At 41.9% G+C, this 21,103-nt stretch overlaps 1 protein-coding gene across 2 annotated transcripts in view; it reads left to right on the top strand.

Annotated features, from left to right (window-relative positions):
• The window catches only part of CHN2 (chimerin 2), a 268,716-nt gene that overhangs the window by 133,385 nt on the left and 114,228 nt on the right, over positions 1 to 21,103 (top strand). For both annotated transcript variants that reach the window (XM_019726170.3, XM_019726171.3), the window contains exons 2-3: positions 5,548 to 5,586; positions 14,820 to 14,875. In XM_019726170.3, the coding sequence (XP_019581729.2) occupies positions 5,548 to 5,586; positions 14,820 to 14,875 (95 nt within the window). The remainder of the gene's footprint in view (positions 1 to 5,547; positions 5,587 to 14,819; positions 14,876 to 21,103) is intronic.

The following is a 21,103-nucleotide window of genomic DNA, read 5'->3' as shown; positions in this document are numbered from 1 at the left end:
TATTATAAGAATTATTTTTGTTGGGTCTTTTTACTTTTTAGTAAAATCACTTCTATTTTCACTATCAGGTACAGCAACTGTTAATAATTGGCTTTATAGACTTGTAGACCATTTTTATGTATATAAATATTTATCTTTCCTTAAAAAGGGGATTATATGAAATCAATTGTTTTGAAAACTGATTTGTTTAATACTTAATGTAGCATGAATTAATATTTTTCTGTCATTAAAGATAGCATAAACAGGCAACAGAGTTTCCTACATGCCAGACACCAGACTAAGTATTTCATACATATTAACCCATCTCTCCTCACAGCATGCTCTGTGTTGGGTAGTATTATTACTCCCATTTTATAGATTAGAAAAAAAAACCCTGAGGCACAGAGAAATGAAATAACTTACCCAAGGTCATACAGCTAGTAAGTGACAGAGCTAGGTTTTTAAACCTTGACTGTCTAGCTCAGGAGGCCATACTTTTGACCACAAATTCTGGCTCACGCCACCATTTTCATGACTGTAGTATATGGTAATTACTTAACTACTCCCTTCTTTCTCGGCTGTTAGATTCGCTATGACACACAAAGCAACAATGACCACCTTGCTCATATACTCATCATTGTTCTCGTGTTCCGTTGCAACCTCAGGTTGAATTCTCATGAATAGAATTGCTGAGTCAAAGAGTTTACACATTTTAAAATTTTGGATACATATTAGTCAATATTTTAATTTATCTTTTATTTAGGTATAGTTGGTGTACAATTTTATATTGGTTATGTTCGTTTCAGGTTACAATATAGAGATTTGAAATTTTTATACCTTACAGTATGATCACCCCACTAATTCTAGTCATTTCTGAAAGAAGAAATTGAAGAGGACACAAATAAATGAAAACCCATACCATGCTCAAGGATTAGAAGGATTGTTATTGTTAAATTGAATATTGTTAAAATGACCATACTACCCAAAGCAATTTATAGATTCAATGCAATTCCTATCAAAATACCAATGTCATTCTTCTCAAATTTATGTGGCACCACAAAAGACCCCAAATAGCCAAAGCAATCTTGAGAAAAGAAGAACAAAGTTGGAGGTATCACACTCCCTGATCTCAAACTATACTACAAGGCTATTGTAATCAAAACAGCATGGCACTGGCATAAAAATAGACACACAGTCTATAAAAATTTTTATAGACACACAGTCTATAAAAATAGACACTCCAATAGATCAATGGAGCAGAATAGAGAGCCCAGAAATAAACCCCCATTTATATGGTCATCTAATCTGTGACAAAGGAGGTAAAAATATATACTGGAGTAACAACCGTCTCTTTAACAAGTGGTGTTGGGAAAACTGGAAAGATAGCTGCAAAAAACAAAAACACCACATTTGGACCACTGTCTTACACCATATGAAACATAAATTCAAAACAGCTTAAAGACTTAAATGTAAGGCTTGAAACCATAAATCTCCTAGAAGAAAACATAGTAAGTAAACTATTTGGCGTCAGTCTAAGTAATATCATTTTGGATACATCCCCTCGAGCAAGGGAAACAAAAGCAAAAATAAACACATGGGACTGCATCAAACTAGTCAATATTTTTAAGCAATATGTTTTCTAAGCCTCTTGGACCCTTACAATTCATTGTTCTTTTCAAAAAATGTATAATAGTCTTCTGGGTTCAATGATAGCATTTTTCCTTAAAACATGGCGTTTCTTCTGTTCTACTTCCTCTCCCTTCCTTCTGCTTTATACCCATTTCTCTAAAGTATTTAGCAAAATAATGCACTTTCCAAAAGCATTGTGCCTTATTTCCATTACTTGCAGTACCTGGCATCTCCTGGACTTGAACTATTAGTTGGGGGTATATGCAGGAATGGAATACTGTCCCACAATTTGACTTGATGTCGATTTTCTGCACTGCTCATTTTCTTTTTTCTCTCTATTTTATTTTCTCTTTCAAGCTTCACAAGAATTGCAGTACCAGATCTGTCATATAATTTTTTTTTTTATTTCAATCTATGTAAATTAGGGTGGCCAGCTTGGCAAGGGTGATGGATGTGTCAGAGGCCGGGGAGGCATTGCTTCCCATTCTAATCCCACCTCTGCTTCTCACTTGTTTTATGACCTTGAGAAAGCCACTTAATTATCTGCGTTTCATTTTCCTCATTTGCCAAATGAGGAAGATAAGCTCAGTGACCTCAAAAATCTATTCCAGGTTTGGGTTTTTTTTTAAAAAGTGTCAAGCTAGATTTTTTGAAAACTATTGTGTGAAATGGGGGCAAATGCGCATGTTGGTGGGGTGGTGTTGGAGGCACCTAAAGATCTGTTTCCACAGATTAAAAATACTTTGTGTCTTGTCACTTGACCAAGACCTTCTAACAGTGTGCTTTAGTGGTTTGTGAAACGTGACCAAGGTAATTATAGTTGTTCCACTGAAGCATGACAAATGGCCTCTCCGTTTGAATTCTTTTATGAAAAAGAAAAACCTACCATGACAACAGCACTGGGACTTAATTACAGGCTCCAGCTCTGGAGGCAAGAATAGAGACAGTCGCTGGCTTCTGTCGCGGGAGAGAAGACAAGAGCATGAACTCAGTGGGAAGAAGGAGGACAGGGTGAGGTGACAATGACAACATTTATGGGGCTTCATTGAGAACTTGCTATTTGCCAGGTGCTGTCCCAGGAACTTTATACACATGATCTTATTGAAGTCCCACAATATCCCTAAGAGTTAGGTTATGAGGAGGAACTTTTCCTTCTTCTGTGTTACAGAGATGAGTATTGGGAGGCTTTTCAACAAAGCTAAGTAACCGGCTTCAAGGTATTCGGCCAGTAGTTGTCAGAGGTAAGACTTGGACCCGGAGAGTTTATTGGTTTATTTCATACATACTTTTTGAATGTCTGGGATATATGCCAGGTACCCTTCTAAGAGTTGATGCACACGTCAGTGGGGCAGAATTCCTGCTTATATGGAGTCCAGCTGATAGTGGGATGAGACCAGTCATAGCAAGACAACATAGCCAATAAATAATTTCAGATGGTGGTAAGTGCTATGATGGAGAGTGACTGGATTGGGGGAAGGCTACTGTACACGAGATTGGCAGGGAATGCCCCCAGGAGGTGACACTTGAGCTGAGCCCTCCACACTGGAGTAAGTCGGCCATGCATAGATCCATTGGATAGCATTTTACATGACAAGAGCCAAGGCGGGTTACTCAGAAGAGCTTGTCTTGTTCTAGGAACTGAGAGAAGGCCAGTGTGGTTAGATGACAAGTGAAAAAGGGACAATGTCTGCAATGGAGTCAAGAGGTGGACAAAGACCAGGTGACACAGGACCTTGTAGGCCACAGTATGATGTCTGCATTTTATTCCAAAAGCAGAGGGGACACACTGGAGGACTTTAAGCGAGAGAGCATTATGTTCTTTGGTCTCTATAGGCAGCTCTCTGTGTTATGTTGCCAAAAGGAGCAACTGGAAAGTGATAAATTGTTTACGTGCAGCGCAGCCTAAATGAAAGAAAGTTAGGAGCCACTGTTTCAGATGAAACAAAATTCTAGGTTTTTCACAGAACAACAAGACTGAAATGGACAGTGACAGGTCTTCTAAACTGAATTTCTGACTTTAGGTAAGGAGATCTTAGGAAATTCAAGTTGAGCGTCTAAACTATATTTGAAAACCTGCCTAAAGGAGACTACTTCTTTTACAGGGGGATTTTCCCTCAATGTGCAGAAAGTTCCACTGTAGGTTTTGACCATTCTTGACCACTTCTTGGTCAGGGGGTTGTGCTTAACTCATAGAATAAATAAACAAAGCTGTCTTCTACAGCTTTGGGTAGATGACATCTCAGGGATTTATGTTCCTATGCAATCTGATGGGTGTCGTGTGTGTGTGTGTGTGTGTGTGTGTGTGTGTGTGTGTGTGTGTGTTGGTCGTCACCTTTGAAAAATATATTTGAAGGTGCCATCAAGATTTTAATATATAGAACCTGGCTTTTCTGGTGAGGTGTCATTGTATGGATGGTTCTAGAATTTTATTGTAAACTCAGTAACTTGATTTATTTTGTTTGAATGCTCTTTATAAACTAACACTCATGTTAACCCATTAAAATAGGTTTATGTCACACCTAGGATGAAATTAATTGCTGGTTAAAGTTAAAAGCTAACTATTATAAGATGCTACTGTTCTCTTACTTTGACAAAAGTATTAAGTTTCACTTTCATTCAGTAAACTAAGTTTGACTAACAGTCTAACCCGTTATTGCGCCATATTTGTGTGTGTGTGTCTGCGTGGCTGATTCTCCATCAGTAGGTTTCTGACAGCACAGGCCCACAATAGATTTATTTGAATGAAACTACATTTTGAGGCATTTAGTTGCCGTTGTGATAGGGTGGGTCCCTGAGAGCAAGATATTAATTGTGAAAAGAATTTAATTTAAGCCACATATGTCATTGAGTAGGATTTGGGGACATTCATCACTCTGCAGTTAGGGTTTATTTATAAATAACGTATTTGTTTCTAAGGAGGGAAGAATTCTCATATTGTCTTATGTATGAGGTTAGAAAAGTCGTACTCCTTTGTATAAAAGTCGTGTCGGACAGTAACCCAAGGACAAGGGCAGTACAGGGGTAGTGGTGCGATACCACGAAACAGCAGGGTGACAAAAGCAGAGCTTCCTATGGAAAGGTGCTGTATGAGAGAACTCTTCAGGTTCCCTCAGCTCAACATTCTGTAATTTGGGGAAAAGACATTTTCCCTCTGGCTGTTCCAGCTACAGTGTGTTTTACCGAGGTCCTCGCTGAGCTCAGGAGAAGTCTAATAACTCTATCAGAATTATAAATTCAGCTGTCAGCCCTGGGACTGTTGAGTCGACTGAACAAGCAGATTTTCTTCCATTGTCTGTATTGTAGGCTGATGAATAACAATTTCATCCTCTCCATTTTGTTGTAACTCTTTCACTTTGACACTTCTGATTGCTGAGAGGCTTTCTGGAAATTTCTTAAGTCACACATTGGAGTAAATTCAAGGCGATAATGTGATTCCAATTGAATCATCAGTGTCTCTGCTGTCAGATGTAGTATTTTAGGAGTTGACTGAGTTATACAACTTCCCAGATTTAATATTACACACTTGCCACTTTGTGTCTTGCCCCCGACTCTTAATAAATGGGCTAAAGGTCTGAGTGGAAACTGTGAGATAAATTATATGTTTATTGTGCCAAGTTAGGTAAACACTGTTTGAAAGGACTGCTAAAGGGTACCATCAAGTTAATGCTTTACAAATCTTTTTTTGATGTACTGGGCTCTATGAAAATGGATAAGCAATCGATTCTGTCATGGTAAGTGAGCTGAAGAAAGTAGTGGTGGGTCCACAGGGGTTGCTGGACACGTTTTCCCCCTCATGCTTGGAACTGTCCCATGAATGAATGGAGAGGCCTCCCCTGAGGTCAGAATGCAAGTACTGCTGACAGACTGTTGTTCCTCCAGAGAAGACACATGTTAGCAGTTTGACGTCCAGGCTGACGGATTGATTTCTTTTTATTCTAGATGCTGAAGAATACCAGCCTCCAATATGGAAATCGTACTGTGAGTATCTGAAACTTGAATCTCCTCAGAAGTCATTAGCAGGCCTGCCTTTTGAACAATTCTTGCCGTTGATTTAGTGCACACCCACGAGCAGTCTCACCTCACTGCACGGAGAACCCAAATCTTTGCTTTTCCATGAAGGAGAGATCTTGGTCAGAGAGGGCTGGAAAAGCACTGTCCTCCAGCCAGGACCCCCAAGAGCGGGCTGCTTGTGCCCCACTTTAGGAGCGCGTAGAGAAAGAGATACCTTTTATTTTAGGAATTCCTTCCTTCCTTCCTTCCTTCCTTCCTTCCTTCCTTCCTTCCTTCCTTCCTTCCTTCCTTCCTTCTTTCTTTGTTTTTTGCACAGTTGGTCAGCAAGTGTGAATGTGTTGATCTCTGTGAATTGTTCTAGGCCAGTCATCCTAAGGTTGTAATATCATATGACGTTTAACACAAGAAAATTCATTAACAGATAGCAGAGAATAATGAATAATGCGGCTCACTAAGGGTGACTCCTTAGAAATAGGGATCATTATCTGATCGTCAGTCACCCTTCAGCTCCCCTCCTGAAGGCAGACAGCTATCACCTCAGGGTCCTTTTCTCTTGCCTTAGTATTATCTACCTGACTTCAGTACTTCTCCAGTAAGAGAGGGAAGGAGTGTGGCAGAATGAGACCGACCCACTGTGCTGAGACTCAAGTTCTTGTTCGAGCTCTGCTTCTAGACAGAAATAATAAAAACAATTATTACTATTGTTAATAATGTTCCATTGTTTCTGCTGCCCATGGAGACCTGCCATGGGCCAGTTACTGTACTAGCTACGTGCTTGAACTCTGAGCAACGGGTACCATTAATATCCTCATTTCATTCACATACAAGGCAACCACAGCTCAGCGAGGTTCAGTAACTTGGCAGAGTCTTTACAAAAAAGCACTGCCGTGGCATTCAGAGTGGAACCCAGGAGCAAGCCTGACCCCCATGCTGCAAGTTGCCCAGGTTTTTTTCTTCCTATTTAAAATTATATACATAAGTACATAAGTAAGTATATACAGACACACACAGGCACATATATGCTTACTTGTATACCTATATATGTCTATATTGGTCACAAAAGCAACACAAAGCTACATAAAAGACAAACATTGCAGAAATACATAAAGCGGAGGATCAAAATTTCCCATACTCCACTAAGCAGCTTGTCTTTCCCACATTCCACTTGTCTTTCCCAGTAGCTGACCCCTGTCAATTTTGGAAAGATATCCTTCCACGTATTTGAAATCCACATGCTTCCTATGAAGGATTTTCGTGGTTGTCATTTTCCTTTGTAAAAGGGGCTTGCCTTGTACTTGGTGTCCTTCACTTTGCTTGATTCACTTCACACGTATCTTGTCCCGATCTTTGCATGTCAGCATATATAGAGGCATCTCGTTCTTTGTTGCATGAGCCTGCTCTTCCATCTGTGAGAGAAAGGGGTTGTGCTGGGTCTCTAAGGGCCCCGCCAACCCACTGTTCTGCATTCCGATCTTCTCTTTTAAAAGCCAGTGCTAATGACTTAGTAATTGGATGTTTTTGTTTGTTTGTTTCCTAATGGAGTGTGAAGTGCTCTGACAGTAAATCAACAAAATATCTGCGGGTGAGAGGTATTGGGTGTTCTGTGACTTACTGTGCCTTGCTCATAGCCTTGCATACATTAACTGCCCAATAAATATTTGTTGAGTGAATGCCACCGCGGAGAGCTTTACTGAAGCGAAAAGATGGCATTGGCTCAATTTCATTTCACCTTTTGCTGGGAGACCTTGGGCCACCCAATATATCTCTTAAAAGCACGTCTGTGTCCCAAGGAAGCTAGAAAAGGCATTAATATAATTACATTTTCACAATGTCAATTTTACCTTAGTGTATGGGTTTTAAGTTTAATTTTTCAACCTAACCAAAAAAAAGTTGTTTGTTTTTTTTCAATTTGCACTAGAATCATAAAACTTTAGATGCAGAAGGGATGGTTGAGGCCATTTAATATAAACCTAATGACACATATGAAGTTCCTCTTTATTACACCCAACTAATAGTCATCCAGCCTCTAGTGATGTGGAATGCCAAAACTGAGGGGAGCATGCTCTCAGCGGTGCCGTCCATGGCATCAAAAACACATGGACCAAAGGCCTACAGAGCACCACTGAGAAAGGGCCCTATTTGGTTGTTCTGGATCCATGCGTTGTTTGAGTTTGGCTGTTGGACCACTTATAAACTCACCTGACAATATTATTCCCAAGCTCATGTTGCTCCATCTTATTTCTAAGATTATCACCCACACATCTGGTCTTTTACAAAGATACAGTGAACACCTTCTGAATGTCAGAGGATACATATTAGGAACCAACAGTGAATAAAGTGTGGTCCAAAATGTTCTCCAATGTACAGTCTACGAAGGGAGACACATGTGAGCCAATTAACTTAAAATGCAAATGGATATTAGTAATAATATACTACGCCACTACCTCGTAGGACTACAGAAGACCTTACAGGTTAAATTTGCACGTGGGTCTTGAAGGATAAGTATAAGGAATCGAGGGCCTGGTAGAACTTCATGGTAAAACTATAGCATTTCCCTAAGTATGCTGAAACTATAAATTTCCCTGATCTAAAAGTCCAAGAAACCTATCAGAATATGAAATTTGTTTTGTTTTAAATAACCTGTTGGGAAACCCATTCTAAACCTGGGAATCACCAAGTCTTTCTCTTTGAAATGCTCACAAACTTTCCTTTGAGAGATGAATTTTAAATATTGATGTGAACCTCATTTGCATATCACTTATGGAATCTACCTTTTTCCGTCACACACTTATTTTTATTTTAACTCAGGTAATTATTTGGTACTTTGAAATGTCTCATGTATTTATTTCATGCAGTACATTTTTGCCATGTTACAGGACTTGGTTTAAAAATTGATGATTTGCAATGATTAAGAAGAATGTAGGTGTGTCTTTGCTTTCATCCACCAGCTATTATTGGCCGCAGCTTTGACTTACTGATATCCGATTCTTATCATGAAACATTAGTCCCAATTATGATATTTTCCCTAAAAGAAAATTAGTCTACTTCATAATGATCCACTTTAAGAAGCTGTTTCGAAGTTTTAATGTTAATTGCAATGCTCTTGGTTGCAAGTAACAAATATTCCACCCAATCACATTGGTTGACTTAAGCAAAATGTCCAGAGAAACTGGCTTCAGACATGGCTTGTTCCAGCCACTCAAACGACATTACCTGAACCCAGTGTGTATCTCTTCCTTTACTGGCTCTGCTTTCCTAGGTTTGGCTGCACTATCAATGGGCTCCTCCTTTGTGACCCCCCCCCCCCAGAGAGCTGCAGGCCAACAGCTGCAGGGCTACCACTCTCTTATTTAAGAGCAGCAGGCAAGGTCTTAGAGTTGAGTCTCAGCCCTGATGGACCTGAGTCACCAATCCTGACCCCATCACTGTAGTCAGAGCTGGGGTAGGATCACTGCCCTAAACCAATCAGACTCAGGCAGAGGTCAATCCTATATAATCTACATGACTGGAAAACGTGGGGTGTTGTTGAAACAGGAAAGATGGAAGTGGATGCTGGGAAGGCAACCACCGATGTCTGACTTAGAAATTGAGAAGAGTAAAGAACCTTAGATATCAGCTCTCTCAATATTGTATATAGAGTAGGTTGCTTATTCTTTTGTTCATTCATTCGTTCAACAAGTGCCCATTAAGTCTTTGCCTTAAGCCAGGCAGTAGGCTTGGAGCTGCGGGGCCACCAAGGATGGATAAAACTGGGTCTTGACTTAAAGAACCAAGATGTCACATGACATCCCTTTAGTTCCTGCCTTTTCTGCTCCCCTCCCTTTCTTAGAAGCTAATGTCACTTATTGGGCTCTTTCCATAAGAATAATCATGTCCCCAAGTGTCATGTATCTGCAGCTAGTCCGTAGTACTCAAGACCATACCCCAAAACATTAGTGAAGTGACTGAGAAAGCTTGGCTTCAATTTTCTAAAAGAAAAAGTTACTTTCAACTTTGATTTAAAAAAATAAAGCTGTGTGCTAAACTTTCCGCCAGAACTGTATGCCTTAATCAGACAAGTTCAAAAGCCAACCACCATGGGTATACTTTGAAAGATTTTATTTTTTAAGAGGCCAAGTGCCAATTAAGCGGCAGACACTGCAGCCAGCAGCTCTCCCAGGGCCTTCTCCTGGGCAGCAGGTCGAGCAGTCATAGCTCGGGCTTGTTTTTCCAAAGAGGAGTTTGGAACCTCCAAACCCTGGTCCCTGGACCCCCCTCATCAGAATCACTGGAGGAGAATATTTATAATAACCATTCCTCAGCCCTACCCCAGATTTCTGAATCAGGAGAGTTGGGGGGCTCTGCGTTTCTTGTGCACACTTAGCGTCTGAGACCCCTTGGTTCCAGTCCACACAGCCTCCTCCTCAGGATTTTCAAGGTGCCATTAGGCAAGAGGAGAGCACAATCCCCTGTAAGACTGGCCATTCTGTTAGCAGGGCCAGGTCTTCACACAGCAGCCATAGTGGGGTGGAGCCCAGGAGGCCTCGGAAGCACATGCTGTTCCTCACTCACACCCTGGAGCTTGTTTCCATGAAAAGGGGGAAGGCTTGGGCAGTGAGCACAGCGGTCCAGCTCCTGGCTCTGCGTGCTTTCTTCAGAAACAAGTGGCTGTGAGAAGACATCTCTGCAGGGTCTCTGAGGAGTAGATGGGTCTGAACAGGGCTTCAGCATTACCCAGGCCACAGGCTTCCACTCAATATCCATAGGGATGGAGTTGATTTGTTACCAGAGGAGCGGGGTTGGCTGTTCTTATGGAAGAAAAAATAAAACAGTCTGTCAGTGAGCTCTGGATTTCTGAATCTGCTTCCAGTTTCTTGGGGAGCAGGAAATCCCATTCTTCACCTCCATGTTCCCCAGTGACTGCCTCCACCCTACCCCCACCAAACAGTGTATTCTGGTGCTATGAATTCTCGCTGTAGAGGGCCCAGTGCTGGGGAGTGCCTAGCGCATATCTGGAACATTGCTATAGAAGCAGATTCCATCATATCTAGCCACTCAGTTCACAGAATCACCCGAAAAGAGACATACGTTGTTGCACTTTGCCGGTGAAATGCGTTTGTTGAACAAAGAAAATTCAAGAAACTGTACTTAAGATTATGTGATATGTTTCAGTTATATCAAATGTGCCTCAGAAACTGTTTTCGTGGCTGTTTCTTTCATTATGGCTGACCATGAACACTAGGGAGTGGAGCCCTCACGTGAAGCTAAGATAGAGTTTGATACCCCCCCTTTTTTAATGGCTACCGTCGCCATCGGTTGCCGTCTCATTATCTTTATAGAGACACATCATCCAGATGGCAAATAGGCTTCTTGCCTACTTGTCAATTTCTGTTGCTTGGAGCGGCCCTGAGCAGATCTTATGGATCCTGAGACCTGCTCACTGAGAAATGGCGATTGATTAATGATGTATGCTGCCCAGGGACCCGGACGCAGAAGTGGCGTCCCTGGCTTGAAGGGTTTGCAGAGACCCTTCCCCCTCAAAATTACCCCTGGCTCAGACTGTTCCTGGTTGTGAGATTAGTGAACTGCAGCATTTCTCTTTACTAAACCTCAGAGGGTCCATAGAAGACAAAACTACGGGCTTTATTTAGCCTACAGACGCAGGAAAGGAACTGTCCAGAAGCTCCTTCACCTGTATCCTCTGTGATTGTTAATAGTGTCTCAATCTTTCAATCAGTCAAAGTCCTTCCCTCTATTCAGTCTGTCGTCAAACTCTGTCAATCCTCCTGTGCAGTCAACTCACCTTCCATCAGCATTTCCACCAGGGTTATCTTAACTCGCATTTTCACCATCTCCTGTATGTCCACTTGAAATACTGTTCTCTCTCGCTTTCCTGCCTCCAGAGTCCCCACTCTGATCCTTCCTTCAGCGAGGCGAAGGACAGCGGCCCCCACTCCTGCCTGTGCATTGGAATCTCCCGGAGAGCTTTAAAAAGAATATTTCAGGGCCCCTTGCCAGACTGGCAGTGAGCATGGCTGGGGATGGTGGAGTCTGGGAATCTGTATTTTATGTAACAGCGCCTTGGGGATTCTAATGCAAGGAGCCCCATATGGCACCTCTCCGCTGTCTGCTTTAGAGTACTGCTAAAAAATACAGCCCTGGGGATCTGGAAATCGGCCTTTGAATCTTGATTTCATCATATCATCCGTATGACCTTGAGCTTCTTCAAAGCTTGGCATCTCCACTACTTTATCAGTGAGAGGGGAATAACAGTTATGTGGAAGTTTGTTGGAAAGATTAAAGGAGCAGATGTAGATAAGGTGTCCGGCACGTAGCAGGTATCCAGAAAATGGCAGTTTCTATTATTCTGAATAGTCTTAGCCACATTATCATTACTCTGAAACAGACCAGATCATGTCACCTCCCTGCTCAAAACGTGTCACCACTGTCCCATTACAGATAGAAGAACATCCATGCTCCTTAGCATGACCTTCGAGGTTCAGCCCCGTGTGGTTCCTCCCGCATCCGCCCATCCTGTGCAGTAGACACACTGGACTCTCCCTGACCAATCAGCACGCCTTCCCTTTCCCTTCTAGGACTCTGTCCTCTACCTGCAACCCCTTCTCTCTTCTCTACCTGCAGAATCCTGTCTCATCCTTTAAGGAGAGCTCCATGCCTCTCCCCTCTGGAAGTCGTCCTGACCACCTGAGCAAAAAGAACTGCTTCCTTTTCTCCCCCTCATTAAATAAAGTGCTTGACCCTCCCTGGTTTTGTTTTCCCACAAACACCTCCCTCACTGGATCAGAGTCCCCTTGAAGTCATGGATTGTGACCCATGAGTCATTGGATATAGTCCATTCCTTCACCAAGTATGCGATGAGCATCTATTATGTGCCAAGCACTCTTCTAGGCGCTGGGGGTACAAGAGTGGACAGAACACAGTCCTTGCCCTCAAAGAGCTTACACTATAGTCAGGAGAAGCAATACATAAACTAAAGTGTGTTAATGGTGGTGAGTACTGTGAAGAAACATAAAAAAGCATAAGGGAGCAAAGTGATGGAATAGAATTTTATCCCAAGTCAGGGAACACCTGAATGAAGGGAGAGAGGGAGCCATATTGGATATCTTGGGAAAGAGCAATCCAGGTGGAGAAAATAGCAAGTGCAAAGGCCCTGCGGCACACACACACACACACACACACACACACACACACACACACAAAATAAACCAGGGCTTTGGAATCAAAAGGACACATCTTTACTTGATGCCCTGGGGCAAACATTTAACCTCTCACTTGCTTCTGCACCTAAAAAATGAGAATGATAATGATACAGCATTCTCTTTTCTGAGTTCTCTGAAAAATTCAATAAAAAAATGTTGTTCCTGGTACATGACAGGCGTTCAGTATGCCGGTTTCCATCTCTTCTCCCTTCCTCTCCATTCATCTTCATAGACTCCACATAATGCTGACTGTGGCACCTAGCCTAGAGCAGACATTCATATAGTTTCTGATATGAATTGCAAAGCCATGCTTCGCTGAAAATGCTTTTCACTTAGAGCAGATGTACTTCCTTTGTCACCTCCAAGGGAGGCACCATTCTTAAATGGTGTTCACGAAGCCATCCCAGCCATGCCCTCCACATATAACTGTTGGCTGCAAGAGGCATTGACAGCGGGAAGAGAAGAGGGACAGGATTCTCTGGATGTGGGTTCTGCAATTCCCTTTCACTGTAAAACTCTGAGATTCTAGGAACTGGCCCCTTTGGCTCGCTCCTATTACACTCATTCACAGCAACACCCCACTGAAAAGCAGTTCTCAAGTGTTGGGGCTGATTCAAGAGGCACAAAGGAACCTCTCTCGTGATGTGTGGGCCCTACTGCAACAGTCAGTGGAATGGCCACAATTATTTCTCTATCTTTGGTTGATTATTTATCATATTTCCTCTTTGACAAAAAGTCTTCTGCGACGCTGTCTCGCATGCCTGGGTACAGCTCTCCCTGAAGTGACACAAGCATCGTATGGCCACCTAAGCTCAGAAATGTGGCACATTGAAACATCTATGAGAGGGTTAGATAGGTTCTTCCCTGTGCTAAAGCTGGGTAGTCTACGCTTAATTAGGTATGAAAATAACCACGTTGAGCTGGAGGCATTGGGGAGCCATAATTATAAAATATATCCCATCATTTGCATCACTGTTTCCACACAACCATCTGCCCTTCAATTAATTTTTTTTTTAGCTCTAACAGTAAGTCAGAAATTTCTCCTTATTACGTTTTCTAGACCTCGTATGATCGAGTTGTTAACTTTTCATAGGTTTAGTCCATCTAAAATTAATTCTTCCCTCTCAAGATTCTAAAGACAACATCAACTAGGCTTGTTTTTCAACTTGTGTTTTCATGGGAGTAGAACCCACAGGTCTGCACAGGGTTTCTTCTGAGAAAAATAAGCAGACTAGCTGAGCAGCAGAAAATCGTTTGTTATAGTCTGAAAAAAAATCACAATAGTCTGATAAATTGCATTTTTCTATATAATTACCTGCTTTCCTCCATTGCCCAAGCCTGAAAATCTGTCTTTAAAGCAGGATATAAGAGAGTTATTATTTAAGATATGAAAGGGCCCAAGAAAAAGGAATGACAGTGGGTGGGAAATAGTCAAACAGACGAGAATCCATGGAGATAGGCAAGGCAGAAACGGAACTTCTGAAAAGAGCAATGACTTGGGGTTGCATTCACTCACAGAATCCGTTGTGTCTGTGTTCATAACTGTAACATTTCAGAGAATGACACTCCTTTTCTAATGCTAGTCTCTCCCTGGTATTTCAGGAGCCATCGGCATTTAAATTCAGGAATCCTATTATTATATGACCACTACTTAGGTGGTCACAAGTCGAATTTCATCTTGAAAATGGTCGGAAGGATTCCAGTCGTTATCTAGTCTTCCAAGAAAGCCATAAAATGAACAATGCCAGTAACAATTATGCAACTAAATTGGCTTTATAAGAATAAAAAAATCAATTTCTCCAGTTTACATTCACAGTGACTAATTTCCATATAAATGATCTGCTTTCTTCAGACAAAAAATGAGCCTTTACCCTCTTTGTCTTTTGTTTGAAATATTTGCCATTTTTGAGATGTACTTAGGTGGAACTATTTGAAGGCATGTTGGTATGTGTTGCCGTTTTCTAATTATAATTATCTTTTGTTTTGTTTTGTTTTTGACAGTGTACCAGTTACAGCAAGAGGCCCCTCGTCCCAAGAGGATCATTTGTCCCAGGGAGGTCAGTATTCAGCTATTTCCAACACACCTTGTTAAATATGATGAATTGTCTACACTGGGTTGATATGGGAGGGTATTCAGGTTTCCTGGGAGTCGATTTCTATTAACGTTTGTTAGCGTGTCACCAAATTTAACATCTTAATCTATATCCTGAGACAGGTGTTATTTTTAAAATACTAACAAACTAACTTGGAATCAAATGTCTCATGTTTGTCATCGTTGCAGAGGCAAAGTAAACAACCTTTATAAACCACCCCCAAAACATGTATTTTGGTAGTTTTCCTTATTCCTGCTGTTTTGATTCTTTTATCATTTTTTATTATGACATGCTTCCAACAGAGAATAATAAATACCTGGGTACTCTCAACACCCATATTTAGCAAACCTTTATATTTTGTTACATTGACTTGACTATAAGAAAAGTGACTGTGTTTTTATTCTTCAAGATGAACGATATATCGGCTCATAAAAATGCTGATGAGCCCACAGAACTTTCCCCAGCCTACTTCACTAATCAGTTCTCTTATCGTCAGGGATGCCTGCAAGATTTGAAAAGCATGGTGAAGGCTCTATTGTCTATTTTTATACTGACCAGTTTCTTTAACAGCCAAACTAATATCTTCAAACAAAGGTCCTTGGGTCCTTGCTTATTTTTGTTATTATGACTTTGATTAAATACAGAGTAGTAGATATCCTTTGAAGGGTCGCATCTGCCTTATCGGGGCAAAAGCTCCAGTTTCAACGCTCTTGTGACTCATCCTCAAACATCAATACTTTGCAGCAGATGGACTGGATCTGGTTTTGAACCTGTCTCAGACTTAGGTACCCACACCCAGAGCCAACTTCCCACTATTTACTAACTGTTTCTACATAAAATCTGACTCCTGTGGAAGGGCTTTAAAATTCATCAAGTAAACTGAATGTTAATACAGAATAGACAGATATTCTCATCCCAGGAAGAGGGCTTGAGAGGAGAAAATATCTGATCCTTAATGAAAAACCCAGGATAAAGTTACATCTTTATTTGGCCGTCTTATTTGGTAGTCTGATCTTGTCCTGTCATTAACCCTGCTACCTGTTGTCCTTTGGTTATTCGTTCATATGCAAATAAGAGGAGAATAGGATAAATACAAAATTTTTAACCAAATGCTTTAAATAGGGTATTTTAGGTGAGAATTAAGAAACAAGTTGTTAAAAATTCCTTCTGTTCTACTTTACGTATTTCTCCATCAGAAAAAAATATAGCCATGTGCAGGGAGCTAGAAGAGTTTGAATGTCTCCAAGAAAATAATGTTTGCAAAATTAGAATACAGTTAAGGGCTTTTCCTAGGAGTCTCCAGGCAAGGTTGGGCACCAGAAACCCAAGGGTATCATAAATATTCATTCGTTCATTTATTCAGCAAATGTATGTGGAGAGCCCACTCTGTTCTGATTTTGATCTAGGTGCTGGAAATACCGCAAAGAACTTGGCTATTGGTACTTGGAGTGTCATATCAAAAGATAACAAAGTCATGACATGTGTCATTAAAGATATACAGAGGGTGCCAAAAAAATGTGTATACATATTTTAAGAAAGGAAAACTGTATTAAAATTGTAATACTCAATATATACCGATAACAAAAGATGACTACATGGCACGTTTGACTTCTGCAGTTACAAAAGGTGCTCAGAGTGGTTACCATCAGGGTCCAGACACTTCTGATTACGGCGAACTACTGCTTGAGTAACACTGACCAAACTGTCCACTTGTATACATTTTTTTGGCATCCCGGTATTTAAGATTTTTACTTCTGTGTGTGTGTAAAAGAGAGAGAGAGAAGGAGAAAGATAGCAAGAGGGAGAGGGAAAGAGAGGCAAGAAGGAAAGGAGAGGGAGAGGGAGAGAGAGGGAGAAAACACTTCTTTTCGTCTCATGGTCCTTGGAACCATGTCTGTTGTCCTATAAGCCAGGTCGAATGTTAGCAGTGGAAATGGGCAAATTCAGATCAGCTTCACTGGAGCTCTTCCGAGGGTTCAGCTGTAACTCTTCAGACACCCAGCGGGCTGAGGGCCTACCGTATCTCTCTCTATTGTTGTGCTTGTGCTGGAAGGAAGTGCCACAGATGCCTTAGCAAAGCAGAGCTGTGTGCCACAGCCACCACCATCTGCTACCACCAAAGGACATGGTTCACGTGCAGCTTTTTCATTCTTTTGTGTGTCTCTTAAACCTAGCTTTTCACCTTTTGACCTTTATCACTTGGATTCATTAATAAATTATGCCTGGTTGACTCTGGATTCATAGGTAGCTTGCCTGTTGAAATTTCATATCCCATTTCTGCCGAGAAACCTACCCTGCAATGGCTATGCGTCAGCTCCGTTTCCCTCTGCAGGCAGCAGGAGGCCCAGCCAGCCAGGCAGGTGTCAGGCGATAAGGGGTCGAGTGTGCTGGAAGAACAGGTGCTGTTGAGTTGAGTGCCAGCAGGAGTGGCATCAGTTCCCTTTGTCTGCCCCGGTGGCCTTAACTGCGGATAATTCCTGCCCAAATTGCTTGCCCCCCCAGGACTTGGCCTCCTTCTAGTGAAGGCACGACCTCTGCTTGGACGTTGGGGAAAACACTGCTCCTGCTGCAGATGGTGTTTGAGCAAACGTCCCTCTGCCTTGTCACACACCTGCACGCTCAGGGGACGTGCCTAATGAAGACAGAAACCTTTCAGTCCGAGTGTTTGGCCAGAGAGATTGAAGTTTTATTAACACATTTACATAAAGCCATAAAGGCTATTTCTTTTGAACAACGAGTTATGATTTTTTTCCTATGTCTTTGCCATCTCGCCCCTTAGCTAGCTATTAAGAGTCCACATTTTCCTTTTGTACACAGTCCTGCTGGCCCCCTTCTTAGTCTTCAGCTCCCTGCCCCCCAACCCCTGCCGAGCCTCCTCCTCCCTGGCAATCCTGCCCAGCTGTGTTGCTCCAACCTACATGATCTCTTTTGTGTGTCTGATGACTAACAACCTCCCAGGCTATGGGTCCCTCCCATTGGACGGAATAAATACCCACATCAGAGCACTAAGTGAGTCTGCAGTTATAGAGATACGGAACACTGTCCCTCAAGGGGACAGACACGGGCCAACCTGACTGGAAGGCTTGGTCGCTATCAACAGCCACCTGCCACTAAATGGACTTTGCTGGGGAACTAGGTGAGTCAAAAAGTGCACACTGATTCAGCCGGCAGAACCAGCGGGCTTGGCGAACCCAGGCGGGGAGCCCGGCTGACGTCCATGCCACTTGTTTTGCATCCATGCTCTACTGCTTTCTAGCTGCCTGACTTAGAGCCCAGCACTAACTCACTCAGGGGGATTAAGGTCTGGCCCGAGGGTAGACATCTCCTTTGCAGGGTGCTGTAAATGGAATATATGCCTCGAGTGTCTCGAATGGTGCCTGGCTCCTACCAGGTACTCAGTGTGCCTGATTCATGGGAGATTCAGAGACCTGTGAGGAACAGGCTCTGAAACACCCATCAGGGACAGAGTCCGAGCAACTACAGTCTTCTCTGAATGTGAGGGCAGAAAAGGCAGTGATCAAAAAGAAAGCAAGATCCCTGGGGCAGGAATTAAACCACCAGGAGAAAAGATACAGAGGACGAGGACCAGAAGGTACAAGCCGCTGAACAACGGCTCTGGTGCCAATTAAGCTAGGTAGGGTCACTTACTGCAATAACAGTTCATTGCTTTCTTGAGAGTCATTGCTGTAAATGAGTATTTATTGAGCCGCCGCAGCACCAGGCGTTCTATTGGCATTTCCTGAGCGCTCCTTGTCAAGAGATTCAAAACATCTTCCAGTACGAAAAATTCTCACCTGCCCTTTCTGTCCGTTATCAATCAGTCATTTCATAAACATTTATGAATTACCAGATGTGTGTCTGGGTGGTCTGCCAGGAGCTGTGCAAAATATCGACTCCCAAATTTGTATGTCTAGCTAAGACCTCTCCTCATGGACTCTGAGCATCTTACTCCATCTGTCTACTTGACCTCTTCAAGTACATGTCCCACAGGCCATCTCTAGCCTAATGTTCAAAATAGAACAGGACCCCACACCATTCAGTGGCTCCTAACTTCAGAAATCTGGACACCTCTCTTCCCACCCTCATCCTTTTCTCTTAAGAGTCATCAAATTTACCTCCAAATATGCCTTGCATTTTCCCACTTTTCTCCATCTCCACAACTATCCTGTGGTTTGGGGGTATCATCGTTTCGTACCTGGATTATTGCACGTCAGCAACTTCTTTCATGATCTCCCTGTTTCCATTCTCGGCACTCTCTCTGCAGCCCACATTCACACACACACACGCACACACACGCACACGCACACACACACACTTCACCAAACAGGAGCCCAAGTTGTCATCGTTAAATATAAATTCAGCAGTTACAATGGCTTCCCATGGCTCTTTAAATAAAAGCAAGACTTCTTGCTGTGCCTCTGAGCCCCGGTGTGGCTCCTGCATTCGTTACTGCCCGGTCCGCCCCATTCTTCTCCGTGTGCTGCCTTTCAGCCCCACTGGCTTTTGCTCTTATTCATTAAACAAACCCCAGTGCTGCTACCTCAGGGCCTTTCCATTTATTCTTTGCCTGGAGTTCCTGTCCTTAAGTTCTCTGCGTGTCCAGGTTTCAGATCAAATTTCACCTAAGAACAGAAGCCCTCCCTGAACCCCATAAAAATTAGCACCTACAGATCTCTGTCCTATCACCCCGTGTATTTTGTTTGTTGTACCTAGTGTATTCTCTCATATACTTTCTTATCACATTTAATTGTTGACTTGTTGCTTGTACGTCTCCTTGAGGGAGAATACAAGCTCCAGAGACTTCTTCAGTCTTAATCGTAGGTACTTCCTTTCCTGGCAAATAGCATCGTGACAAGCAGCAGTGGGCCATCAGTAAATATACGGTAAAATGACAAGAAAAGGGATAAAAACCGCTAACAGAAGAAATTTAGAATTCTCAAATTGTTGCTAATAGCATATCCGATTTACTCAAAACTGTTATTAGGCTAGTGAGTTGGGCTTTTGGCAGTTAAGCTTCTTACTTAAACACAGACTAATATTTTGTTTTTCCTGGAATATTCTAAATTTCTGTTTGGCCTTCTGGAAAGGCCAAACATCAAGATTCCCTTACATGACTGATGTAAAGTCTAGTTCCACTAGAGTTACCTAAAGCACACACACGAAGTAGAGAGTCTCTGGTGACTATAAATGATTTGGTGTTATTTGTCTCTCTTTTTTGAAATTGCTGTAGTGAATATGGGATTATAAAATGCAATTTCAAAAAAGGGGAATGAAAATACAGACGATTATCTCAAATCATTCTCCATTTAATGCAGCTTCACTTCCCCTCTCCCTTGCCATAGAATAATCTACTTTAGGGAAAAAATTCTTAATGCAGAAGTGAGTTATAAAGAAGGTTGCCAGCATTCAGGATCAGAACCAGCTTCTTTTCTGGATTGTCAGAGGTTAACCCAAGTACAAGTGACAGTGGCCGGTCTCAAATTGCAGCAATACCATATTTTACCTCCTAGCAGAATTACATATACTTTTGAAATACCACTTTCAATGCCCTCCCTTCCTGTGCATTTCCTCCCTCTCCGTGCATTTTGGTGTTCCTGAATATCTACCCATTTCACTCTCTTTGACCTTTCTTTGTAAAAACTGTTCTCTTAAGCCTACAAGAGCATTTCATTTTATCACTATGCTTTAAAAATGTTGATTCACCATGCCTAGACTTCATAGCCTTGTAGTCTGGTATCTTGAGGCATTTATCTAGTTTTAAGCATGTCTGGAAGGCCCTAACAAGTCATATTGATTGATTATATCTTTCTCAACTAACTCAATACATTTGGAATCACAGATTTAAAGTAAACTCAGAGGGTTTTCTGCTCTTCTCCAACCCTCCCCCTTTTCTTCTTTTATTCATTAAAACAAAATATTTTTAAACAGCTGTACATTTGGGGAACCATGAAAATTCTACTGATTCTAGATATCTATACAAGCCATGTTTCTACAAGCCAGAAACAAACATCAATCCCATTGCCTTTTAATTGGCTTTTATGTGTAGTCATCAGAAGGCTATTTCTTTCCTGGTAAGAAGTATTTCTCTTCTTTTCATCCTAGACTTTCTTCACTGGTCCATTCCTCTCCTCACCTTCCCCTTAATACCGACACAACCTAGAATAAAGGGCTTCTCCCATCATTATTTCTCCC

The sequence above is a fragment of the Rhinolophus sinicus genome, chromosome 4 (genome assembly GCF_057876585.1).
Source record: "Rhinolophus sinicus isolate RSI-liver-muscle chromosome 4, RSI-T2T, whole genome shotgun sequence".
Classification (NCBI taxonomy): Eukaryota; Metazoa; Chordata; class Mammalia; order Chiroptera; family Rhinolophidae; genus Rhinolophus; species Rhinolophus sinicus.
The sequence above is the reverse complement of the archived record's forward strand: the minus strand, read 5'-3'. Positions and strand labels throughout refer to the sequence as shown.